This window comes from Molossus molossus, unplaced genomic scaffold, assembly GCF_014108415.1.
Source record: "Molossus molossus isolate mMolMol1 unplaced genomic scaffold, mMolMol1.p scaffold_m16_p_14, whole genome shotgun sequence".
NCBI lineage: Eukaryota > Metazoa > Chordata > Mammalia > Chiroptera > Molossidae > Molossus > Molossus molossus.
Window position 1 is genome coordinate 47,032,198 of NW_023425349.1, and position 27,673 is coordinate 47,059,870.

General features: G+C 40.0%; 1 protein-coding gene across 2 annotated transcripts in view; it reads right to left on the reverse strand.

The window, feature by feature from the left end:
* Positions 1-27,673, reverse strand: part of RORB (RAR related orphan receptor B) — a 192,416-nt gene that overhangs the window by 14,953 nt on the left and 149,790 nt on the right. For both annotated transcript variants that reach the window (XM_036261145.1, XM_036261144.1), the window contains exons 4-8: positions 26,959-27,360; positions 9,376-9,497; positions 8,260-8,392; positions 5,041-5,148; positions 3,138-3,248 (exon numbers count right to left, since the gene is read on the reverse strand). In XM_036261145.1, coding sequence (XP_036117038.1) covers positions 3,138-3,248; positions 5,041-5,148; positions 8,260-8,392; positions 9,376-9,497; positions 26,959-27,360 — 876 coding nt within the window. The remainder of the gene's footprint in view (positions 1-3,137; positions 3,249-5,040; positions 5,149-8,259; positions 8,393-9,375; positions 9,498-26,958; positions 27,361-27,673) is intronic.

The following is a 27,673-nucleotide window of genomic DNA, read 5'->3' on the forward strand; positions in this document are numbered from 1 at the left end:
TGGGTCCTTTTGGTCCTCGGACCTACACTCTAACCACTGAAGAAACCGGCCAGGGCTATACTGGACTTTTATTTTTTTTTAAATATTTTTTTCTTTATTGATTTTAGAGAGAGAGGAAGGGAGAGGGAGAGAGAAACACTGATGAGAGAGAACATCGACTGGCCACCTTCTGCATGCCCTCACTGTGGATCGGGCCCACAACCTGGGCATATGCCCTGACTGGGAATTGAACTGGCAACCTCCTGGTGCATGGGTCGACGCTCAATCAGTGAGCCACACTGGCCGGGTTATGTTGAATTTTTAAATAGTGAATAGATTAAGCCCTCTAGTCCTTTCTCCTTCCCCCCTTTCCTTTCTTTTTACTCTCCTTCCTCCCTCTCTCCCTCTTCCCTTTCTTCCTTTCTTCCTAGAAGCTCCAGACATCGTGGTGACAACATTCGGCCCAGTGTCAATGCCTTATGTTGGAACTTCAACGGAGAGACACCTGGAGTCTCCCAGTGCTGAAAACTCCTCATGGAAAAGAACCTGGACATGATCCTTTTGAACACAGTTCAGGTCAGGTGAGAAACTCGATTCTGTAATCCTAGACAGGGCAAGAACAAGTCTAGCCAACAGTTAAGCAAACCCTTACGTAAGCGAGCACAAAAGCCTTCAGTTGACAATTGTCACTCAGAATAAATTAAGTTTCCCTCCCTCTCTCTTCTCTAAACTATCTTCAGCTGAATAGACAGTGGTCATTATGGCAAGTACCTGGGAGCGGGGAGTCGGGGGGGTCTGGCATGAGATGGAGTCTACGTAGTCTGGAAATCTATCTTCCCTCTCTTTTTGAATATGGCACTAAGCCAGAGTGACAAACAGCTCTGAGTGTTGGTCTGTTACCAGGGTTGGAAGGTTCCCCACTAGGTGGAGTAAACCAAATATAGTGCTTCCAAACTCAGCAGAATTTGATGGCCATAGCTTGTTCTTTCTAGAGAAGGGCTCATAGTTCAGTTAATTGCCAACTCAAACTACAGGCTTTCTTTCTTTCTGGGTCGTTATCTTTGAGGATTGTTTAGGTTTGATAAATCATGTCTTAAATATCTGCTGTTAGGAATTTACTGAATGCCACGAACATATCTAAAGAGGACACTTCTTTGAATAAGCAGGAATCAAGAGTGAATCCCCTCGCTCATCATAGACACACAGGCTTAGAACTAGTCTTCTGTTGAACTACTCAATGCAATGAGAAAACGGCAGGAGGAAAATTATTTGATGTTTGGTTGCTACCAGAAGTAAATATTTCTTGTCACTTCTTCCATTTATCTTTGTGCTTTTAGGCCTGGGAAACTTTCCAGGGTTAAAAAACAAACAAAAAAACAAAAACTTGATATTTAGAACCACAAAAGAAACTATTAGTAATAACACTCCAAATAACAACAAATTTCCATTTTTGATCAAGTAGTTGAGTAAAAAATCAGGAGCAAATGAGAAAAATCTTCATAAGATTTAAAATAAATAGCTTGGCCAATGAGGCACAGTGGTTGAGTGTTGACCCATGCGCCAAGAGGTCTCCAGTTCAACTACTGGTCAGGGCACATGCCCAGGTTGTGGGCCAAATTCCCAGTGGGAGGCATGCAGGAGGCGGCTAATTGATGTTCTCTCTCATCGATGTTTCTATCTCTCTCTCCCTCTCCCTTTCTCTCTCTAAAATCAATAAAGGAAAAATAAATAAATAAATAAATAAGCCCTGATAAAAAGTGTAGAGGCCGGTATTATTTAGTAGATATAGCTAGAATGATATGTCACAGTGTACCATCATAGGTAAGACTAATTTCTTCTAGCCTCCCTGAAAAATATGTTAGGGCATAAGAAAAAACATGTAGTCTCTAGAGATAAATGGGTTATTGAAGGAATGAGTCTCTTGACAGTGAAAATTAGCAGGAATGTGTCTTCTTTCAGTAGAGAACTGTCAACTACACTGCTATCCCTTAACCTCAAATCTAACTGTACAGACAGCTGAGTAAATGACTCTGACTTCTTATTCTGCTTGAAGAAAGACCACGTATGTACTAGGATTCTATACATTTTCAAACTGGCATATATTTTTAAAAAGGACCTCAATTGCTGCAGTTCTCTTCGATCTATAAATGTCATACCTTACCTTCTTTGAAAATTTTTTGCTGTTTTATTGCATTTTAGAGCTAGATAAGGTCTTTATTTTTAAAAATTTTCTTTTTCTTTATTAATTTTAGAAAGAGAGGAAAGGAGAGGGAGAGAGAGATAGAAACATGGATGAGAGAGAACACGATTAGCCACCTCCTGCACGCCCCTTACTGGGGATTGGGCCCACAACCTGGACATGTGCCCTGACTGGAAATTGAACCGGCAACCTCTTGGTGCATGGGTTGATGCTCAACCACTGAGCTACACCGGCTAGGTGGTCTTTATTATTATGAAGCCCAACCCTCTGACTTCATACATGAGGACACTGAGGCTCCGAGGGTTCAAGTGTTTAAGGTCACACAGATAAATAAATGACAGAGCCCATACTGGAATGTCTACTGACACATCAGAGATTTTTCCTTTTCCAGTCTTAATAGGAGCCACTCTTTCCTCTACTGTCCTCACCTCCTTTTAAAGCCACTAATGTGACAAAAAAAAAAAAAAATTGAGGAACCAGTATTTGCTTGAAATCAACACACCAACATTACTATGGGTGGAAAAGCCAGAAAAAGAGATACTTAAAGAGGAGAAAGTATATGTTTTACTTATGCTGGATCTTTCATTTAGGTATATTTCTACAGAGTTTCACCTTACAGGACATTTTTTTTCCTATGTACTTTATTTTTAAAATCAAAATGGAACTTAGTTATAACAAGTCATTGCTTTTTATTTATCTGTTAAGGAATAATTTTGCATCTCTGAATCTGGAGTGACCCTTACCACATGCTCTACTCTTGTTTTTGAAACAAAATTGGTCATTTAATTTATTTTGAAACAACTTTCCTTTGAATTGTCCTAAAATATCACAAGCTTGCTGAAGAAAATATGGTTCTTTTCAAGTTTCTCTTGGGCACCTTGGCTGAGGTAGGTGTAATCCATGTGAAAGACAGTAAAACAAGTTAGAAAGAACAGGCAAAGACATCAGACTTCCCTACCTGGAGATATCAGAACAGCAGATGAGAACAAAGCAATCTCCTCCTCAGTCAGCTGCAAGGAGCACAAATTCTTTGCGAAGTCAAATGCTTCATTCACTAGGTCATCAGAACCTATACAAGAAGGCAAATTAAATGAAAATACTTGATTAAAATGGGCAGTATTAAGAAAAGTCCTGAAATAAAAAACTTATTCAAGGTTTAATCTAGTAGGCATATAGAAAACATATTTCCAAGTTTCTACCCACAAAAAGTGATTTAGTAGTAATTATAGAATGAGGGATTCTGGGCAGCCTCTTGACCAGGTAATGAAAGTTAATATTACCAGTGAAGGGCGGATGGAAATGGTGTGTGTCAATTGTAATATCCAAGTGGGAATGCATAGCCCGAATCTAATGGTATAAGTTTGAAAGTAGTTTCAACTAAAAAAATTTAAATGAGTGATTTAAGATCCTTTAGTAAAGAGGTGACATTCATAGAAAACCTAAAACATTGTGTATAAGGGGTTGAAGACTAGCAATCTTGATGGCACTTGAACCTGACCTCAATGTTAAAAACCAGTAGAACAGAGATGAGGTATCTTTCAATTTGCTAACCTCCTTGGAAAATTGATTGAGGAAAAAGCATTCATTTGTTTTTACCTTCTAATGAATGATTTACAGGTCAGTTGCTTAGCCACTGTGAATTTTGGCAAAATAATTCTTCATCCCTACACTGATCCTTGGTAAATGTTTTTTTTATGAAGCTGGAAATATCCCCACGTTGCTTGCCAAGGCTTTTCCTCCTTTCTTGAAAATCTAGCCTTGGAGATGATATGGATGTGTATCAACTGCAGAAGGAAACACTGCCAACCCCGATGTCCTGTTGGCTACAGTATCACCTAACAGCACAAAGGGTCAAAGGGCAGTGGCCTTCTTGGATGTCTGTGGGCAGGATATGGAACAAATGGTACTGTCAATCGTTAAAACCTTTCCTGGCATTAGCCCATCTTTGCTCACGTCTTCTTATCCATGCTGTGCACTGGTGACTAGTTGTGAGTGATGCACAGACTTCCAGAGACTGACTCTGATCATGCCCTCCCACGAGCCTGGTCTGGGGATCATTTTGGGCAGTTCAACACCCACTCTATCTGTGGTCCCAGACTTCATGAGTTAATAGGGAGAGAGTCACTTCTCTGAGTGAGAAACTAATGGCTCCTCTTGTGAGTACCTTTAAAAAAATTTTAATTTAATTTTTTTTATCCTCACCCGAGGACATTTTTGCATTTCTCTTCAGATAGAGCAGGAGGGAGAGAGTGGGGAAGAGAGAGAGAGAAACATCGATGTGAGAGAGACACATCGAGTGGTTGCCACCTACACAACCCCAACTGGGGCCCGGGACAAACTGCAACCAAGGTACGTGCCAAGATACATGTCCCGAACCCGGGACTCTCCAGTCCATGGGCTCTAACCGCTGAGCCAAACTGGCCAGGGCTCTTGTAAGTATCTTAACTAAAGATCATGAGTTAACATAAAAAATGTAAGAGGTTACTCCATGGATCATCAGTGGTCTACACAACACACTTTTTGGAGCAGTAAATAAGAAGGTAAAAGAAAAGCTGACTCTACAAAGAATGACCTATAATGCATCCCAGACCTTTTAGAAACAGTCTTCATTGATTTACGAACGAGTCCTGGTCAGTCTCAGTAGAGTCCATGGTTCTCTCCTTCCTTTCATATATATATGGATGCACAGTGATAAGATCTGAAGAGTTAGATAAACTAGAGGCTCACCTAGTCCAACCCTTATAGAAAGTGAGATACTAGTTCACATTAAATAATCAAGGTATTTCACTTGCCAACTTCAAGCTGAGTAGAGAAACTGAGGGTAGCTAATAAAATTGTGTCATCATCAAAGGTAAACTTACCTAAGGCTTTGAACATCTGCATGCCTCCATATTTTCCTTCAAACAGAACAGTGTTGTTTAATGGGTTGAAGGCACGGCACATTCTCACTAAAACCACTTCCAAGCAACCTATGAGTAAAAACAAAAAGCAAACAAACAAACAAAAACAACACAACAACTATGTATAAAGAAGTTATGACTGCATATAGGTTAAGAGACTTTTAAGAACTTTGAAACATGCACACAGACACATATAGACACACACATACAGAAATCCTTCAAGATTCTTTTCCAAGTAAAAAAACACCTATTTTAGAAATAAAGCTCTCTTGATGCTTATGTGAAGAATTAAAGATAAAATACACTTTAGAGGTGGCTAAAATGGAAGGAAGAAACATTTTTCAAAAAGTATCTTTCTTTCTATTTTTGACTAATATTAAAGTTAGTTTCAGCTCTTGAATTCACATGTGATGGTGAATGACCCAGAAAAGCAGCTTTGCAGCAGGCGAGCCGATCTGTGAACTTTTGTAGAAGTTTTGATGTTGGGAAAATTAGCTATTTGCTTCTGTTTTTGACACACTCCATGTATATTTTAGCACATGATGACTTTATATAAAGACTCCCTCATGGATGTTCTTTGAAATAAGGGTTTCTTGGTCAAATAAATTTTGGCAAAACGCTGAATATTATTTATCTCCGGAGAGAAATGGGTCGTAGAAGGAATGAGTCTGAACGGTCACAGATCAAAGGCTTGGAGAAGCCCTGCTATGAGGAAGTTTGTTCAACCCTGAGGGACCTAACTGTGCCTGATGTCACTGTTAGCCCAGTGAGGACAGGGCAGGTCTGCAGCCATGGGCAGCCGTGGTGATTTTATGCACTCATGTATTTCCACGGCTAAAAAAGTCTCTGGTGCCTGGCAGGTGCTTAATTAATATTTTTTGAATGACTTAGTTTAACTACCTTTGTTTTTTCCCCTGGACATTTATGGACATCCTAAGGAGCTATTGCTGCACAGTTTCTCCACATTTTGGAGAAATGGCATTTCCCCCACAAAGCCTTGGAAGGTGACAGCCAGACTCAGAAGCCACACATTTGCACGAGGGCACTGCATGGGTAATTTGGCCACACTCGTGGTGTAGCCTGGGGCACCCGTGATGCTTTTCTAATGCTGCTACTTTTTATTTATGTCTGTGTTTTATTTCTTTTGCTCTGCGGCTTTCTCTTTGCTGCCCCTCAGATGTCACCCAGAATGGGGCTTACACATCGGAGGGATGTGCACATATTGATTGAAGCAGTGCTCTTCTGGCAAAAACAAAAGGTACCATTTATTGAGCCTCTACGATGTGGAAAGCACTTTTGTTGGCCCCTGACATGCATTTGTTTATTTGCTCCTTACACTACCATGTCATGTAAGTTTTATTAGCCCCTTTCAATGGATGAGTTACAGGAGAGGTTAAGTACTCTGCCTTTTCTATCACAGCAGGCAGTGGTGATAAAGATTGTATGGTCCAATGGTTCCCAGATGTCAGTCCACGGACTGGTTATACCTGAGACTTAGTTAGACATACAATGAACCGGGTTTCCCTCTAGGAGATTCGGATTCCACAGGCCTCAGACGATGCCCAGAACTCAAGACAGTCAGCAAGCTCCTGATGCAGCAAATGTAATTCCAACTGTAGCATTCATTATTTCTAGTCATCTCTTTACTTTACAAACGACAAAACTTTCATCCAGAGAGGTTAGCTCAAGGTCACATATCAAGTGTGGAGGGCATTAATTTTCAAAGAAAGTCACAAAAATATCCTCCATTCCACATGCTTTTCTAGAACCTTACCACTCCCCCATCAAGAAGTAGAGTCAGGTCTCCTGCCCTTGAACCCAGGTGGGCTTTCATGACTGCCTCAGGTAATAATAACACGTGTACCTTCTGAAGCTAAGTCATAAAAATGCTCTGTACTTCTGCCTTGTTCTCTGGGAATGCTAGCTTTTGAAACCTAGTGACTATGCTGTGAGAAAGGCCAAGCAGTCTGTGGAGAGGCTCACGTGGATAAGAGCTGCGGCCCCCAGCCCAGAGCCGTGGCTGACTTCTGGGCTGTCAACCAGCACAAATTGCCAGCCACGTGAGTGAGCCATTTTGAAAGTGGACACCCCCTACTCCCCACCAAGTTGCCTCAGTGAGCAAGACAAGCCATCCCTGCTGAGCCTTGCTCAAATTGTAGCTTTGGGAGCAAAATAAATGATTATTGTTGTTTGAACTAGTTTTGGGGTTGTTTTTACCCAGCAACAGGTAACTGATACATCAAGTTAAAGTTTGATACAGTCACCTATATCATTTGGTCGAGAAACAGCAGTAACTGAGAATAACTTAGGATTCCACGTGGCCCAAGTTCAAACGCCAGCCCTGCTGTACATTGGCTTCGTGATAGTGAACACAGCTCTCGCTTCTCGGAATCTTCACTGCCTCGTCTATAAACTGGAAATAATACTGACCTCACAAGATTAAATGAGATGTCATAGGTAAACATAAACATATATGTATGCTATTATGGAGAGAGGACTATATTATTATTATTGCTCTGGCTTAGGACTATGAAAGTTAACATACACACCATAGTGAAAATCTTCTATTTTCACATAGGGCCAAGAAGGACAAATGTTTTTTTGTCTTTTGTTTTTTTTTCTGTTTGGGTAATTGTGTCTGCAAAGTCAATTATGTGTAGTTTCTTGAGCTACTTCTTAATTGTGTGTGTGTTAGAGTCTGTGTGAGAGAAGGGGGAGGGACAGAGGAGAGCACAGTGGCGTTGCTCCCGGTGAATTCTGGCTGCAGGCTATCCTCATTAAAATGATTGGAAATGACCACAGAGGCAGAGCTCAGCTAGCCTGGATTTCTACCCCCACTCCCCAACAGAAGGCAAGTAGTACATTTCAGAGCCAGCTCAGCAATTCAGCCACCTTGACACGCTAATTACTTGCACTGCCTGTCAAGCTGGGTATCTCAACCTTCGCAATTAATAGCTCTACTTTCAATAAGCAAAATTGTATTTGACTTCAAAGGGGGAACTGAATGAGTATCAGGGCATTTTTATTGCTGAGAGGTTCCTTTGGGAGTTGACTGACAGTGTGGGTGGCAAAAATGAGATACAAGTTGGAAGGAGGATTTTCTAGAACCAACACAAAGCTCAGGGTCGACCACATCCTGGTCTAAAATAGGCTCACCTCATGAAACTTCTCCTTGCTTACCTGACTTCAGCAGTAGAATCTGATCATTTTGACAGAGTTCCATGAAGCCTGTTATCCTCTTTGCAAACTCGACCACATATTGGATGGCGTGAGTGATCTGGATGGCACATTGCTGCCACAGTGCTTCCCTGGACTTCAAGAGAGAAAGGACAGGATGTATGTGGAGCAAAGAACGACTTGGAGAACCAATGAAATACTCAGGGATGCCCTACTGTGCTTACCTGTCACCGAGGGACCACGGTGAGAATTCACCAGATTCCTTTAAAAAAGGTGGACATTATTTTCTAAGATCTTGTTTTGACCTGTTTGAACCTTGATACACCACAATTATCAAAGTATTGAGGCTAGAATCATAGAAACATTGCAATAGCATGTAAAGATTGTTTTTTTTAATAGTTTCCTTACTCTTTCCTCCTCCTTTTCCTCCATCACCTCACCTAAATAAACTCAAGCCCTTAGTCCATTTTGTAAGAACAAACTCTTACACTGAGGAATACCGACTTTATTCACAGGCTTTTGTAAGGTTATTTTCATGTGTGCCTGATGGACTGATGAACACTGAACTTGCAATATTTTTATTTTGTGCTCTTTTCCCAGAACTTACAGATATTTTTATGGGGGGTATAAAATAAATGTCAAGGGAAAAGATATCAAATCAAATGGCTCTCTTAAGTAGTATATAATCCCAGAAATGTATTTTGATCTCTGGGTTATTTACTTTGGAATGGGAAACATAAATCCAACTGCGTTAATTCTGGTTTTCATTGACCATACCTACGCTTTTGTCTTCATATTTATGTAAAAGTGGTGAGATTTAATTGTTCCAATATATGTTGTAATCATATATTTAGACACAGGCACATTTATACATTTTATTAAAATTGCATTGATTGGTAGATCTTATAACTGAGGATCTCAACCTCAAAGACATTTTGATTGTCATAATTGCGTGTGAGGTGGGTGCTACTGGCATCTAGTGGGTAGAGACCAGGGATGCTGCTAAACATGTGACAATGCACAGCAAAAATTGTCCATCCTAACATGTCAGTACTTCTGAAGTTGAGAAGGCCAGAAGTAGAAACTACAGAACATCGTTCCTGTAGTTTTCCACAGTACCTTGCTTTGATACGCTTTAATTTCTTCATAGGTGTGGGTCTGCCACGCCAGCTGGTGTAGCTCCTCCATGGTGTATTGACATGTCTCCAAATGGGACTTAATGATGTTCTGTGCAATTCGATCTATGGGAGAGAGTATCAATCAATTTGAGGGCTTGTAAATGAAATCCCGCTCTGCTCAAAGAAACCTGCTCCTAATGTGTTTACTATAGGAATGCCTTTTGGAGGTACTCCAACTGTACTAGAGTGTTTTTCAAACTACTATTGATTTTAAAATCTTCAAACTCCTTATTGCTTATTTTCAATTCTCAGTCTTTTAATCAAAATTTACTGTCTTTTCCTTCTCTGATTGATCACACACCTGGATCTTAGAAGCTGTAAAGTGCTCAAATAATTAGTTATTTTAAAAATAAATACAAATTACCATGTCTCTTACTTTTGGCTTAAAATTCCGCTAACAGTCTTGACATTTAAACTCCAAAGACTTTAAAATATTTGAAAATCATAGACCCCCCCTGTTTATCTCAGAAAGGAGAAATTAAAATATAAATGTATTTGCTCATCTTTTAAAAAGGGGAAGATTGAACAATAAATAAAAAAAATTTTCTATAAAATAAAGTTTTCTATAGAGGAAGAAGAACAGAGGGAAAGGAATAAAAGCAAGACTTCTCTGATGATATTGTTTTTGTAGATTTGACTTTGGAACCATGTAGATAGCTTATATAATTAATAACAAGAGAAGGATTATAATTAAAATAATAGAACTCATGAGCTGATAATTATTGAAGTTGGGTCATGGGGGCATTATATCCTCCTTTCTAATTTTTTTTATCCTCACCCGAGGATATTTTTGCATTTATCATCAGATAGGGTGGGAGGGAGAGAGAGAGAAAGAGAGAGAGAAACATCGATGTGAGCGAGACACATCGACTGGCTGCCACCTACACGACTCCAACTGGGGCCGGGGACAAACTGCAACTGAGGTACGTGCCCTTAGTGGGAACTGAACCCGAGTCTCTCTGGTCCATGGGCTGATGCTCTAACCACTGAGCAAAACTGGCCAGGGCTCTAATTTTTATATGATATAATTTTTCTTTAAAAGAGTTAAAAAAGAGAAAATGATTCTAGTCATAAAAAAGGTAGTATCGAACATAATCCCAAATGAGTTGTATTTGGTATTATATCTTAAATACTAATAATTCTGGGTTTGGATGTATGAAATTGCGTGATAGAACAGACAAAGGAGTTCTCCTTAAAAACCTGCTATGAATTCTCTGATTTTCAGCCTGATGATTGTTCTTGGCTCACACAAAAATGGAATTTTTCTTATGTTTCAGGTTGTGCCATTTCAAGTGTAATTTCTTCTATGACAGTTTTTTTTCTAAATAGCCATTTTTTATTTCTCCAAGATAACTTTCAAAGCAGTACTTAGATAGCTTCTTTTTACCTTGCTAAGATTCTGGAATATATGGTGGGAAATAAATTGAGTTTTAGTGATGCAGAGAATTAAAAACGTAAGCTTATTAAACTTCTATTGAACTCCCCCCACCCCCCCAATCTCATACAGCCCATTGCCTGGCAATTATAAACACTAAATAAAGGGATTTCCATTATTAGGACATTTTTTTATAGCTTGTCACTGGGGAAGCAGGGTGAGGACTCCAATGGGAAAAAAGCAGAGAGCTTTAATTTTGGAATCACTGCTACACTGAAGGAAGATATTTCAATATTTACTAGAGTTTTTCAATCAGAACTGTAAAGTTGTGGCTGCAGAGGTGCTGCAAATGTTAACGGAAGAATATAGTTATGATCTATTGGATTCAACACTGAGCACTTCCAGACTTCCATTGCTTATTATCTTATAAAAGAGTTTCTTTAAAAATTCCTATATCCAAAGTTTTATTGACTACCCTCCTACGTTGTAAAAAAGGACAGGAACTACCCCATACTTCATATTAAAATGGATTGGTATGTCATGGTTCATCGTTTTTCTATTTCACTTGGGCAACCTAATTATTTAGAATCTAAAAAACACATATCTATTCCTCAGTAGGTATAGAATGAAAACAGAGAGTTTTATGACTATGTCGTTTTCAAACCTTTATCTTCTTGGTGTAGTTTGTTTTCATCTTCAAAGACATGCTGATCTGTCAGTGATTTACAAGCTGCAGGGTTTATAAGCAAAACTGCAATTGTTGCTCAAAATTGCATTATGAAGAACTATCTGTTCCTTTATGACACATCCTGGGAACTGTTGGCCAAAGTTTTAGAATTCTCTAGTTTTCTGCCACCAAAGCTTAGGGCTTTATAGGGTATGAAAAGAATTGGCATAATAGCCCTGGCCAGTTTGGCTTAGCGGTTAGAGCGTCGGCCTGCGGGCCTGAGAGTCCCGGGTTCGGTTTCTGCTAAGGGCACGTGCCTCAGTTGCAGTTCGCCCTGGTCCCAGTTGGGGTTGTGTGGGTGGCAACCAATCGATGTGTCTCTCTCTTCCTCCCTCTCTCCTTCCTGCTCTATCTGAAGATAAATGCAAACAAATATATATACTCGGGTGAGGATAAAAAAAAAAAAGAAAAAAAAAGAATGGGCATAATAAATAGGCGGGAAGGTTAAGCAAAATTGGAAGTTAAATTCACGGGCATCGGGCATGCTTTGGGACTCAGCTCAGATATCCATTCCTGGTGCAGGTTTCCTTGCTTCTCTGTGTCCTCAGGTAGAAGGGTCAGCTACCATTGCACTTTGATTCTACCTCCAATGAAACGCTTAATCTAGTCAGACTCAGACTGGTCATTTGTGTGGATTCTGTTTGTTCCATGCTCGTCAAGATTGTGAGCTCTTCAAGAACTAGTGCCTTCATATATTCAGTCAACAAACGATGTTTGAGAAACACTTATAAGCCAGATTAAGGCACAGATATTTGAAAAGACTTTCTTTTCAGGATCTTACAATAATACCGTATCATAGCATGATGTAATAAATGCCCTGAGTTATTGTGGGGTCCCAGGAAGAAAGTGGCTAACTCAGTCTGGGGGAGGCAGAAAAATAACCACGGAGAAGATGCTGGTTGACCTGGTCCGAGTAGAAGTTTGTCCCATGAGAAAGAGCAAGATTAACCTTAGGTAGAGGGAATGACATTACAAAGGCACAGACAGAAAAACTGGCTCCAGCCCTGGCCGGTTTGGCTTAGCGGTTAGAGCATCGGCCTGCGGTCCAGAGAGGCCTGGGTTCAGTTCCTGCTAAGGGCATGTACCTCGGTTGCAGTTTGTCCCCGGCCCTGGTTGGTCGTGTGGGTGGCAGCCACTCTATGTGTCCCTTTCACGTCGATGTTTCTCTCTCTCTCTCTCTCTCCCTCTCTCCCCCTCCAGTTCTGTCTGAACAAAGAATGGAGGAATGTCCTCCGGTGAGGATAAAAAAAGAAAAAAAAAAAGAAAAACTGGCTCCAGCCTTGGCGACTTTAACAGTATATCTCACATCTTTACAGTCCCTGCCTTTTAGAATCAATTTCCCTTTTACTGAGGAAAAATATGAGGTTCAGAGTGAGTGACTCTGGACCCATTTTTACAGAGCTGGCAAAGGGTGCTTTGAAATTGAGTCTTTTCTAGCAAGAAGTCTCTAGTGTTTGCAGCATAGGGTGTGTGGAAGAGATAAGGAGATACAAGACTAGGGATGGAAATTGTGACTAGAGACAGAAGAGCTGAGAAAGGCATTTGGATTTTATCTCGTAGGCATCTGGGAGCTTGTGGAAGCTGTGAAGCAGGGGAGTGGTATGGTCGGGGTTTTGTTCTAGAAAGCTGATCCTGGTCATGGCAGAGAAGAGGAGATGGAATTAGAGAGTATGTGAGATTCATCAGGCTGTTGTGAAAATTCAACTGAGATCTGAGAAGGTTCTGGACAAGGTAAGAACGACAGAGGTGAGTGGAGGGGTTGGACTCAAGATAATTCTGAAGGAGGAGGCACAGTATCTGCAAAGGAGAGAAGGGGAGAGAGACAGAGGACATTCAATATTGTAGGTGCTTAGCCAATGTTGAGTTAGTAAAAATAATGTTGAAAATGTCCATCCATCCATCCTTCCATTTTCTGCTTTATTTCCCAAAGGACTTTAGAAAGCTTAGATAGAGCCTCCCTTTAATGATTTTAAAGCCTGAGCACTCAGAATGGCTTTGAAGTCAAACATTAAACATGCACAATTATTTTTCATACTCTTGTGGAGAGAAATAAAGGGCAAATCTCTTTTTGACATAAGACTTGTAAATATCAACAAAAGCTCAGACACGGTTGCAGACACAGTCCCTCTCCGCTTCCCCTGTGAGTCTGCAGTGCAGAGGGAGCCAAGGACAAAAACCCGACTTGTGCAGAATCCCGACTTGACCCTCTCAAAGCTCAGGTCAATAAACCGCAAGTAAAGTTACACTGGGTCCCCTAGGAACAAGGCCTGAGGTCTCGTTCTGTAGATTTGAAAGATGCACAACAGAGAAGACAGTTTACTTGAACCGAGAGTCTGCAGTGGTGAAAAGGGGAGAGAGATTTAAAAAGAAGGGACAAAGGGAGAGACAATGAACGCAGTATGCAAAGTTCCTGCTGGGAGCCAAAGGAACTTTCAAGAGTCCTTGCCTGGAGAAATAGAAAAGGTAATAGTAAACGCTATCATCTCCAGGGACCAACCACATGAGAAAGTCCAGACAAAAGGACTGAGGTAAAAGAGCAGAGGATATGGAATCTTTCTGGGCAATCACATACCCTTCATCCGGTCCCCCGACTTGGATTGCAGTTGCTCTCAGAGCCCAGTGTTTGTCGGATTCTTTGACTTGGGCTTCTGGAGGCACATGTTGGAGTCCGCATGCACCGTGCTGGGACAATGGGTCCAACAGGAACATGGCCCACGTGACTGACTAATGGGAAATTCTACCACCTGCAGAGGTGATGCCCATGGACCCACACTCTGCTCTTCCTAAAACCCGGGATGAGACTAGACATTTCTTAAGTGGAAAATAAAATGCAGTTAACATCTTAGTAGTTAAGATTCTGTAGGTATGTTCGGTGAGGCAGAGGTTTGTCCAACTCACTAAGAGTATATGGGCTGCTTTGACAGTTAATAAAATTATATCAAGGACTGAGAAACATAATTGTACATACTCAGTCCAGTCACTTCTTTCCATCACGATGAGATAAAAATTTAAATATTGATGCTGGCAAGGAAAAATTGGGTGTGTAATTACAGGTTAATATAAAGTCCATGATTCTTATTTTCTATTTAGTAATTTCATGAACAATAGCTTGTTTTCACTTTCTCTTCTATTTCCCCATATAAATCTATATAACTTCTAAAAAATAAAATTGTTGTTCTGTTTTTAGGCTTTGACCCTGATACTTTTCTTGAAGAAAGGCTTATTGGAACCCAAGACTTATAACCAATTAATAAAATTTGGAACTTTATGTGTTAAGTAACATTCTTTATGAGATAGAAATGACAAGGGGGGCTTCAGGTGAAAGAATCATCCCAGAAATGTAGGGGTATGTTTATGGCATGGAGGGTGGTGATAGCTTCATGGGTATATAGTTATCACCAAACTCAGTGAATCGCATACATTTAATATATACAGCTTTCCATATGTCAATTAATATCTTAATAAAGAGGTTTAAAAAGAATTGATATGGACAAATATGCTTTATAATTTTTTTCATTAGTATTTTCTATTTGTTTCAGGTGTATAGCACAATGGTTAGACAATCGTATACCTTACAAAGTGTTCCCCCTGATATTCCAGTACCCATCTGATACCATACAGGGTTATTACAATATTATTCACTACCTTTCCTATGCGGGCTTTACATCCCTGTTATGATTTATCTTTTTAAAAATATGCTTTTAGAGAGGAAAGGAGAGGGAGAGAGAGAGAGAAAAACATCGACCAGCTGTCTCCTGCACACCCTCTACTGGGGATTGAGACCACAACCTGGGCACGTACCTTTGCCCTGACTAGGTATCGAACTGGAGCCCTTCTGGTGCATGGGATGATGCTCAATCCACTGAGCCACACTGGCCAGGGCTGATTTATCATTTTTGATAAAAACAAATTTAAAAATATTTTAGATTTTATAAATGATCTCACTTCTTTAGAATGGTAATCTTAAATCCACTTAGGGTTAATCTTAAATCCACTTACAAATATGGCAATTCTAAGAAGAGAGAAATTAAATTTTTGAAGGGAAAACTGGAATAAAATCGATGGTAATTTCCAATAGTATGTGCAGAAATTATAGGACCCTGGGGCTGAAACTAACTTCCTTCCTCCATTTTCAAATGGATGTATCTAAAGAGTTCTGGAAGTTAGTTGGGTCTCTATGCTAGGAGACTGTAAGGGACTTTACACCCTCCCCCATCCTCATCAATCTTCACTGTGATCTATTGAATAAATCAAATAAGTAGGAAGGAAATCCCCCTTAAGGCATTTACAGATGGTTGAGATGCATATAATAAAGTTCACGCCGGTAAATGGCGTTTTAAAGGTGAATCATTCGACAACATAAAAATTATATTTTGAAGTAAAGCTTAAAGATATATGCACATGATAACTTTTCTTACGTATTGATCCACATAGTTAGGCAAAGTTTGAAAACAAGTCATCCAAATTACCTACTTTCATGTAGCAAAGAGGCAACATCTGCTTATTTCAGTGAAAAATAAGTAAATTGACGAGCAAGGTGACAACTTCTTGTTTGTAACTGGAATGTTATAAAATGAGGACCCACTTGCAACTACTAAAATAGCAAGTGACCTTCTGCAGCTCTGATTTCAACCACTCAGCAGGTTTTTCCCACCAAAGGGGCTTATTTTAGCTCTCACTAGACATTTCAGCAAATGGCGCTCTCCAAAGGCTACAGTGTCTCAGACAGCCCCGGATTGCACGGGTGATTTCATTAGAATCCCACATCCAGGGAGTGGGGAGAGTTGAGTGTATCTTTAAAAACTGCTGCTTTCAGTGTTATTACCAAGAGCACCCGTGGCCCAACTGTACCCAGGTGAGAAAGCTGAGACTTAGCTATATATAGCACTAGAGGGGGTTGCATCCAATTCCTAATTCTTTCTCCTCCCCTGCACCCCACCCCTTCTTTACTTTTTCTCAAGAGAAATGATGGTTTCTTTTTGGTGAACTATATACCCCCTATTCCTTTTTTCTCCACAAGGGATATAATTTTTTTTTTTAACTTGGAGGTATTCTTCTTAAAATACTGTACCTCAGCCTCAATCAAACTGATTAATGAATTTTTAATTTTTCACTTGCCTTAAGGATCTAGAGAACTGCTCAATTCTCTGTTTAGTTTATACCACTAGTGTGAAAGTGGTATTCTTAGGGGATTCACTTTGAATTAATATCCCTATGGACTTGCTCAAGGCAAGTTTTAAGTGCCTGCATTAGGTTTTCAGAATATCAAGATTCCTCAGAATCCACATGCTGAGGCAGTAACTGTAATGTATTAGAACAACTGGTTGAAAGGTGAAACATTTAACCAAGTGTGTATTTTGTCTTTTTTTACAATAGACCACTAATTTTATAAGTTTTCTATCATTTAGTAGAACAAGTCTACTGGTTAGAGTGTAATAGATGACAATGTCAGAGAGGACAATGTCAATTTAAAGACCTTTCAGATTTTTCTAATCTCTATTTAGAGATCACTATTTTTTTTAAGCACAAATTGTAGCTGTCAGCATAAAAAGAGCAGTAACATTTAGCTTAAAACAGCCATCTCTTTGTAATCCACAGCCTCAGTAGAAATGTAGTCCATTTAGCATTTAAGTTCCTCAAATTCTTTTAAGAAAGAATTGGGGCCCTGGCCAGTGTGGCTCAGTGGTTACAGTGTCAGCTCACAAACCGAAGGGTCACAGGTTTGAGTCTTGGTCAAGGGCATTCATCTGGGTTGCAGGTTCCATCCCCGCCCTGTCCAGGTGCACTCGGAAGGCAACCAATCAATATGTCTTTCTCACATCGATGTTTCTCTCTTTCTCTTTGTCCTCCTCTTTCCTTCCCTTTCATTTTCTCTAGAAGTCAATGGAAAAAAATATCTGTGGGTGATGATTAACAACAACAACAAAACATTGGGGGGAAAAATAAAAATAAGCTATAATTCATTTGTTGGCTCAGTTTCATGGTCCAACCACTCAGTACTCTCCCACCAATGACTTGGGATAGCTTCTGATCTCTTTTTCATACAAATTCTATTGACAATTATCGTATCAGAGAATAAAATAACTGATTTTTACTTCATGTAGACCTGAACCAAAATGTTCTTAAGAGTTCTTCAGTAAAATATATTAATAACATATAAGATTATGTTATTAACTCTACAAAATAATGAAAATGGGATAAAACACAGTTCAATGAAATATAAACATAGACAAAAACAATGAAAAAATCAGATTAATATAATAATGATAATATCTGAGCAAAGACTGAACAAATTAATAAAAAGGTTCATATTTTCTCAAATTTCAGAAAGCTCAGATAAGAGCATTTTAATAGGAGGTAAAAAGGCAGAAAGTAGAGCAGAAAGAAAAAACAAAAAGAATCTACATAGTATTTGCATTTAAGCAGAGTATATGCAAAGGGAGAAAACATCACAGGCAGCAAAACAAATGAACTAAGAGAGTGCCTTCTTAATAATTTAATGATGGAAAGGTGTTTTGGATCATAAGTGTTTTGTTTTATTGCAATAGTGCAGGTCTAATTTTTGGGATATTGCAGTTCCCTTTCTCCAAACTAGCTAAGAAAATTGAGAAAAAAAATCTATGATGAAAACATTGCATTTCAAACTTAACTTTCATAGTAAAAGACCTTCACAGAACAATCAGCAAAGATCAGCTCACTTCAATATCCTAGAACTGGTGAGTTGTAAGATGGAGGAAGCCTATATGCCCTCTTCAGACTTTTATTTTGTGCCCTTTGGAAAGTCACTTAATATCTTCAAGTCGTAGTTTCTTTGGATTTAATTTTCCGTCTACAGAAGGATTTGGCAGCAGAGGCATTTTCTAAGGGCCGCGTAAAACACGGCAACTTGAGTGTGAGGTCTACCCAGGAACTTCTCTGTTTTGACTTATGAAGTAGAGGTTTGGCAGTTACAGACACTGAGAGTACAGCTCACAGTCCTAAAGCACTTGAAGAGTCTTGATAGGACTAACAAAAACATAATCCAGAGCCCATTAACATCTTTCCCTACTCTTTAAAAAATTGCACCTCCACACACTACCGGAAGCACCATCAATGGGTCACAGATGATGAAAACCCAATTATGAAAATTGCTCAGGGCCATCATTAGGATTGACTTTTACTATTTGGATTTTGTTGACATATGGATTGACTGTTAGTTTAAACACAAGCAATTCCTCCCCTACCTCACCCCGTCTTTAGAAATTTAGTCAATGTATTTCTGACCTTTAGGAAGAACTAATACAGAGGAAATCTTCGAGGCAAATTTTACATTTTCTCACATTTGATTTAAAAAGTTTATAAATAACTTGATTACTTACAATACATTTAATTGACTAATATTTTAAAATAAGTGTTTTCTAAATAGTCAAGCACAAAATTGTCCTAGAATAAACCTATAATAGACCTCATAAACATGATTCAAATTTAAACAAAATATTCTTTCTCCTTAATATTAAGAGTATATTTTCAAAGGAAACTTTTTAACCTAAAATAAAAATAAAATAAATCAAATAAACCAAAAGTCTTTTAAATAAATCCTGTACTGGTTGGTAGAGAGAGCCTAAGTTGGTTGTATACTGTGTTAATAACACCAAAGTATCAATCTCCAGCAACCTGATCATCAGTGAGCATTTCTGTGTTCCATGGCCCATCTGGTATTTTAATCCTAGCCAGCTCTTCCCAAACAGGTACTTGACACTGAGGCTCAGGCAGTGCACACCCACCCCAATCAGTGGAAAAGTGACTCAGAGTTTTCTCTGAGAGGCAGTGTCAATGCTGGCAATGGCTTGAAGTGCTGTTCAGCAGTGAGGACTGTTGCAGAGGCTATCTTATAAGCATAAACATTCCCTCCCTTGATAAGTCACAGCAGAACCTCATGAAATCTTCTTTCCTCCCCCTGACTGCAGAATATTTCATATCTACTATGGCTTTTGAAATTGAGTGTATAAAATGGAATTGGTTTTCCAATAGCTTCTCAAGAGTTCCCCTCCCCTTCCCCTCCCCAGGTAGGAGGATTTTAGAATCTTCCTATGAGGTTCTGAATTCTGAGTAAAAAAATTAATCCCAAACTAATATCTCTAGGGGAAGTCCACTGAGGAAGATCAATTTTGCACAATTTCAACTCAAAATAGAAAATGTGATTTAGAAGATTTACCTAATCCAGCGAAGGCTAGCACATTACGAAAGCTGTGTTAACAGAGGTACAAGCAAGCAGTGACTAATATGTGTACAAGTACTATAAACAGATATGTATAAGTACTTGAATTGAGCATATATGTGTGCATATTGCATCTTTATATTTGCTTATATCCTTGCTGGTCACAAAGTGCTTTTGTCTTTGTTATGCTGTGTAGTGGGCAATCATTGTCCGAGCATGACAGTAGGGTTATTACAACATATTACTAGGTGATTTTCAGACCATCTTTGTGAGGCTATTAAAGGATATGTAGAAAGATATGGATTTGAATGAGCCTAGCAAAGAACCATAATGTTATTTGTCCCAGGATGCTTTAGAATAATGAATGGCCATGGACTGGTGACAATTCAAGTTTATTAGCTCAGTCCCTGTGCTTGGGGAATTCTTTTTTTGAGATAGAAGGCAGGATTTTGGAAATAGCAGCCTCTTGAGAGGTAATCTTTGGGTGTCAAAGAACAAGGCGGTGTTAATTTTCAGAAGTGTCAAGTAAGTCCCTCATAGTGATCAAGGTGACATGTGTCCGTCTGGGGCTAAGGCTGGTCTCTTAGTAGTCAAGACATACCTTCATTTTATAGTTTCCCTTTTTCTCTTAAAAGAAGTACATGGAAGGTCATCAGGTGGGGTGTGCTAGAGTGGACAGGTGGATCTACCCTGAAGCTGTACTGTATAGCAGTTCATTCTACACACTGATTACACATAAACTTGGGGTATTTGGGGATTGGCCACCACCCTCTCCTTGAGCTGCTTCTGATTGTCCTTGATTCTCATTTTAACCGGATATCTTGTTTTTGTTTTGTTTGTTTGTTTTCAGGAGGGTGGTTGGAGAGAAGAGGCTGGCGCACGATTCTGATTTGATTGTGGTTATTAACTGTATAAGTGACAGAGTCATTCAGCCCTGTGGAAAATCCTGAATGCGGTCCTGCTCCTTGGGAGGGAGGCTACTGCCCTCGGCAAGTGCTTCAGCATCCTTCAGGATTGCCCGGTGGCCCACAAGTCCCCTCCTCTCCACGACCCTGTCCTCCTTGGAAAGTGGCGGTGACAAAGGGACTATTTGTTCAAGTGGCCAAAGCTCCCACCAGGAAGTAGGAGAACAATAACCCTTCAAAGTCATTTAGTTCAACCACCTTATATTTCAGATGAAGAAAGTGAGCCTCAGAAAGCGGAACTAATTTTGAATAAGCTCACGTGGCGAGTATGTGCAGCCAGGACCCTTCATTTCGATGTGTATTTCCCAAGCTGCCTGCAGAGGGCCTGTGGTTGGGGTGAAGGGGGGAGGGGGCGTTAGAGGACAGTGGCAGTTCATGAGATGGCATCACTCAAAGTAAGAAACTAAGAACTAAAGACACTGGATTTTCCTTTCCCCATGCTGCTTGAATGATTTCCCCACAGTTTAGTCTACTTTTATGCATTTTAATGACTAACTAGGCAGTTGCTCCTAAACTGAATGCCTACTTATGTTTGATACAGGTGTGATCAGAGACATAGTTCGAGTAAAATTCTATTCTCTGTGCTATTTCTGAACGAGTAGTTAAATATGTATAGAGAAATGCATATTTATCTAATATACATATAAATATGTATAGACAGATTAGAGCAATTATAAAATATTTATCTATAGACACGTGTCATTAAAGGTGCTATCTCAAGATCACAGCATCTACTTGGGGTTCTTAATAAGTAACAATGAAAATATCACCAACTTTTATAGAATTTCCCCCAAATAAAACAACACTAGTCATATCTTTATGTTTCCATATGGACTCGATGGAATACAGTGGTACACTACAGGGACTAGACCACTTCCAGGTCAATGCCCTTTTGTACTACTCTGTGACTATTAATTCTCAGCTTCTGTACCAGGTGAATTTTTTTATTTCTACTTTTGATGCTTAAAATTCCAGGTGTCATAAATAAAACACAAAAGGAATAGGAAGGTAAATCTATTATTAAGATTATATAGGAGAGTCCTGGCCAGTTTGGCTCAGCAGTTAGAGCATTGGCTGTGGACTGGGGAGTCCTGGGTTCAATTCTCGCTAAGGTGCATGTACCTCAGTTGCAGTTCGTCCCCGGCCCCGGTTGGGGTTGTGCGGGTGGCAGCCAGTCGATGTGTCTTTCTCACGTCAGTGTTTCTCTCTCTCTTTCTCCCTTTCTTTTTCTCCCTCCCGCTCTAGCTGAAGATAAATGAAAAAATATCCTCGGGCGAGGATAAAAAAAAAGATTATATAGGAGAGATCAATGAATTTACCTTTCATTTTCTTTATCTGGAGAGAAAATTACTGAATAGAACAGCAAACTCAGGTGATGTGTGTAAAAGTCAATGTATCTTCTTAGCATCACAGTTAATTTAATGGATTTTTTCTGTCTGTTTTTAAAAGCATGTTGTTTGGCAGTTTGAATTGTCATCTGCTACCTCACAGATACATTGTCAATCATCTCTGAGCTGCAATGAGCTTTCCTTAAGAGTATTAGTGCTGCAGAATCTTCCAGCCCATCTGAGGGCCACAGTGGGGGAGCAAACACAAGAGCGTCCACTCTTGTCCTCTGCTTGTGTGCCAGGGATCCTTTAGCCAGCCTCCTCCCTGCCACCAACGACTGCAAAATTTTATTTCCAGAGATATAACACATGCACCATGCCAGCTTGTAGGAAATTTCCAGCTAAACCCAGATAATTCTGCTGCCTAAACAATCATTTGAAGCTTACTCTTGCCTTTCTCTTCTTTCATGTCTTTTTCTCCTATGGGATTTGAAAAACCCAATGATATAATTATTGAAATGTTCAATATTTTGTTTGCTTACTCACATTTTGTTTCCTATTCCCCAAATTATGGCAATAAATTATCCCTCATAAGAGATGTGGCTCAGAGTAAAAACCTCCAGGAGGGATTGTGATACCATCATGTCTAGGACTTATAGCATATGACACTGAATTGCAATGATTTATTTTCATGTCTGGCTCCTACACGGTGAGGTCAGGAACCGTGGTCTGCTTGCCTTGAGTGCCTGGCACATTTCAAAAATATGTTTTTGAAAGAATGCCTGACAGTCTAAGGAGCAGAATTTAGACTTCACCACTTACTAACTCTGTGGTCTAGAAAAATCACTCACTCATTCTGAACCTTACTTTTTTCATCTGTACAGTGGGATGATTTCTTCCCTGCCCACGAAGCAGTGGTGTGAGGCTCACATCAGCTAACATGTATGACAGGTCTTTCTACATTTTCTCCATACGGAGTGTATCGTTAGGTTCCTTAGCCTAGAAAGTGTGTAGTTTCTATGCTGCACTTGTAGAAATACGAGTTTGGTTTTTCTGGGGGAATATTCCTAACTCTGATAACAAGCATGTGACTGACTTTTTGGGATCTCCATGCTGTTGCTTATATAGCTGTTTTATGGTTCTTAAACATGGTTTAATTTAAAGTTTTCAAATTGTAAGACCGTATTCAACATGGACTAAAACCCAAAAACTGGTTTTAAAAATCAACTGCTTTTGAGATGACTCAGTATCAGAATAATGACCTGGTTGTACACATTTCATTGTTCTCTTAGAAACTGGAGGAAGCAGATCAGGACTTGTAGTAGCCACGAGTGATGTTAAACATTTCGTTTGTGTGATATAGCCTTGAATTCGCCCAGCAAAAATGGGGCAAAAATCAGGTTCTGTATCGTCTGCCCAGGGTTCTCTCTATGACAGCTTGCCACCATCCAGATTAGTACAGCTGCTCATTAATCAAGTCAAGTCAAAATGTCAGCATGTTCACACTGTAAGCTCCTTTGTGGTACCTAGAAGGTCATCAGGCAGGCAACAAACACTAAATATGTTTTGTGGTGGGAATTCCAATTAGCTTATGGAGCTCTCTTTGTTGATGGGAGAAAATATAGTATGATAGTTTAAAGAATGGGTTTTGATGTTACTCAGACCTGGGCTTATATGCTTACTTTGCTTTTCACACGTTTTGTAACTTCGGAGCCTCAGTTTTTCATCTGTAAAATGGATATACCAATACTTTTATAATAGGCATAATAGGATTGTTATGAGAATTAAATAAAGGACATTGCTCAACACAATGTAGGTGCTCAATGAAAAGTAACTGTATCACCTGTAATACTAATATTACTAAGAATATTAGTAATGTTATTAATAATGAAATGAATAACATTATAATACCAATTATATTCATAATCATGAGGCTTATACATGTCAGATCGTCTTAAGAACTTACAACTATTCACTCACTTAATCAACATACACAGGTAGGGACTATTATTGTCCCAGGTTTACAACTGACACTCCGAGGTCATGTAAATTGCTGAAGGGAAAAGGCCCACCGGGCTGTGAGCGCAGGCAAACATGCCAGAGCCAGAGTTCTTAGCCACCAATGCTATACGTCTGCTGCCTTCTCACCCAATGAAACCGTTATGGGTTTAGTTTTAGTGAAATGAGTGGCAGTGTTTTGGATGGTACAGGAAAGAACAGTGTGTCCCATTATCGTGGCTTGTCAAATGTGGCTACATTTGACACCCAGAGAAGGAGTTTGTGTCCACTAGATGGCATTGCTGTTTTGACAAAATAAGAACCAAGTCACTGTTTAGGTTTAAGAGCCTGCTAACTAGGGGAGCACGGGCAAGCACCATATAACGGCACCCCTGAAAGTCTACTGCAAGAGGTCTCCAAAGTTCAGAGAACACCTAGAAATGTTCTAAAGACAAATGGTATCTTGAAATAATTAAAAACATATGCCAGTCCGTTTTGGGTATCACTGTTTAGAAAATCCGGATGAATTTTGAGATTGAGTCCAAAGGCAGCAGTCCAGAGATGAACAGACTGAAGACCAGAGAGGAAAAGTGACTTGCCTAGGGTTACCCAGGCATGCCGGTTTCGGCCGTATTTCTCTTTCCATACTTCCTAGTGATTCTAAATCACGAGGAAACTGTGCCTTTTGCATTCTTACATGAGTTTATTTTTAACATGGGGCAGAAATTGGCCCAACAGTTGTGAGTTTGTATCATTAGGTTTTGAATATGTGTTTCAAATCAATAGCAGACCCTTGCATATAGATATTAAGTAGAATAGAAGTGAAAAATGGTGCTGATTTCTCTTTCTTTTCTTTTTTTTGGTAACATGTTCTCTTGGAAAAATTAAGTGACTTCACTTGAAAAGACTGTCCCTATTGGTTGACAGTGCAGTCTGTGAATATTAAATCCACAACAGGTGGCAGAGTGACAGACAAGAGAAGAGACTCTGGAATCAGACTTGGGTGGAAACCGTCTATCACTTAGTAACCGAAGGACCCTGGGAAGGTCATGAGACAACTCTAAGCCTCTGTTTCCTCATCTGTAAAATGAGAATAATATTTTTACTTATAAGATGCTCGTGAAAGTTAAATGTATGTGAAGTGCCCGTGACATAGTTAAAAAGAAAGGTTAAGGACAGCAACAATGATATAGCTGACATTCACTTGCCTATGTCTCTCGATGGGAGTGTTGTTATACATGTTTTGTCAACAACTTCTTTCCTCACTGTCACACCCTGAATTGCTAAAAGAGAGACATAACGTTTCGGGTTTTCTAAGTGGGTAACATTTCTTCTCCCTCGACCAGATGGTGGAAGTAGCCAGAATACATATGGCATGTACTTCAGTCTGTGTTCACATCAGCTTTATTTAAAACACTCGTAGGCTTGAGGCTCCTGCTCTGCAGACAGAGAAGCTGCCTGACACGTGGTGTACAAGCAGTGTCAGCCAAGACTTACTGAGCACTTGCTGAGTTCCAAACACAACAACCATGTGCTCTATGAACTAATACTTTTCTTATTTTATTTTTATAATCCTCACCCGAGGATATTTTTATATTTATCTTCAGACAGAGTGGGGGTGGGGGGGGGAGAGAATCATCAATGTGAGAGAGATGCATCAATTGGTTGCCACCTGCACGACCCCAACTGGGGCCGGGGATGAACTGCAACCCGAGGTACATGCCCTTGGCCAGAATCAAACCCGGGACGCTTTGGTCCACAGGCTGACGCTCTAACCGCTGAGCCAAACCAGTCAGGGCATACTTTTCTCTTTTTAAAGATGAGCAATCATAAACAACAACGACAACAACAACAACAAAAAGGTGGGTAAACTGGGATTTTGAAAACTGTTCAGGCTCAATTCATAAGCCAGAGAGTTAGGATTTGAACTCAGGTGGTTTGATTCTTCAACACTCTTGCTCTGCCATCTCTCAGGGCGGGATGTGAGGAGGCTTCGAAGGTTCCTGAGCTCTTTGTTTCCCTCCCCAGTGCACTGCATACTGCAACGAAGTCTGGTAGCCACTGTTTGTTTAGCTCTTCTAGGCTGTGAACATGCAACTCCATTACCTGGGAGGGTAATGGGTTACACCTATATCAATATGTTATAGCAATTAGTTAGTGAGGTCAATTGGTTAAACACGTAATAGGCTCCTGAGCATCGCAGGGTAAAACACGGCTGCACAGGTCAGAAGAGAGCGTCCTAGGATAGGATGCTCTTACAGACCACTCTCTGGGAACCAAAGGACATCATAGCAGACAGAGGATTGGGTTACTGATGCAATTACACCTGTGACTAGCCCTACTCCCCACAGCATGTTTGTTGCTCTTAGGTGCTGTAACATTCCAGATTATACTCTTTCACTGCCCGTAAATCAGACCCTAGTCCCATGTAGAATTCTTGAATTCAGATTTATAAGAGGCTTAGAGATTCTGATCTACCCCTCTGCCTTTCCAAGAAGGAAAGTGAGGTACCATTTGCTAATGGTTTGTCCCCAATTATCTTAGAGGAAGAGTTGGAGCCCTGGTCATTCAATGATTACACACTGTTTCTATATCCCTTAGTTATTTCACATTAAAGAACACCACTCTGAATCCTTGCTGAAGTTTTCCTGCTAATACCAATAACATTTTTCTTTCAGTGACGACCCCAAATTTAACAGATAGCATATTTCTAGTTATAATTCCTTTTTTTTCCTTTGCTTGAGACAAACTTTTATGGGGCAGGGGAACAATGACAATTATTAGACTATATTTTAAAATCAATTATTTTTCTCATTAGAAGCCATGAACACCAGTAATTCAACACATACCTAAGAAAATGCCCCTACTAAATAGGACCAATGCAACTTCACAGCAGAATTTCCAAAAATGAGCTGGGAGGGGACTTCCACTTACCGATTTCTGTCATTGTTATCCCTGGTGCTAACTGCCCGTTGTTGAAAGAGCTATAGGTAAACAAGTTGGGTACGGATGTGAGGTCATAGATGGGTTCTTGCTTTATCTGTTTGATTCCAGTCATGTCAAGTCCTGACTGATCGGGAGATGGCTGGCCGGAATCCACGTTGTAATAACCCTCGGACTTGGGCAGGTCAATGACATGTCCATTGGCATAAGTGCCGCCGGCCTCGTTGTTCAGGTTGCTGAGGCTGTTGCTGATGCTGCTGCTGTACACCCTGGCGAGGGCCTCCGCCTCCCCGCTCTGCTGCTGCCGCTGCTCCTGCAGCCGCTGCTGGTGCTTCTGCACCTCAGCATACAGGCTGTCCCGTTGCTTCTTGGACATCCTCCCAAACTTCACAGCTGGGTCGGAGAGAAAAGCAGAAAACAGTGCTTGCAGTTATCATTCTTGTAAACCACCTCAAGTCCAAGGGGTCATGGATGGTTGTCCCCTCAATGTCAAATGCACAGACTCCTAGCACCGTAGCCCCAGAGTCCAGGCATTTGCACTGCATATTAGGTGAAAGGTTATATTCATGGACATCTGTACTGGTTTATGTGCACAGCGAGAACTAGATCTAAGTTAGGAAGAAATGTGGAAACCTATGTATTTCTCTATTGGCATGAAGTTAGAAAGCATACTTTCTTGTTCTTCTTTTATTTTTTTAAATTCTCA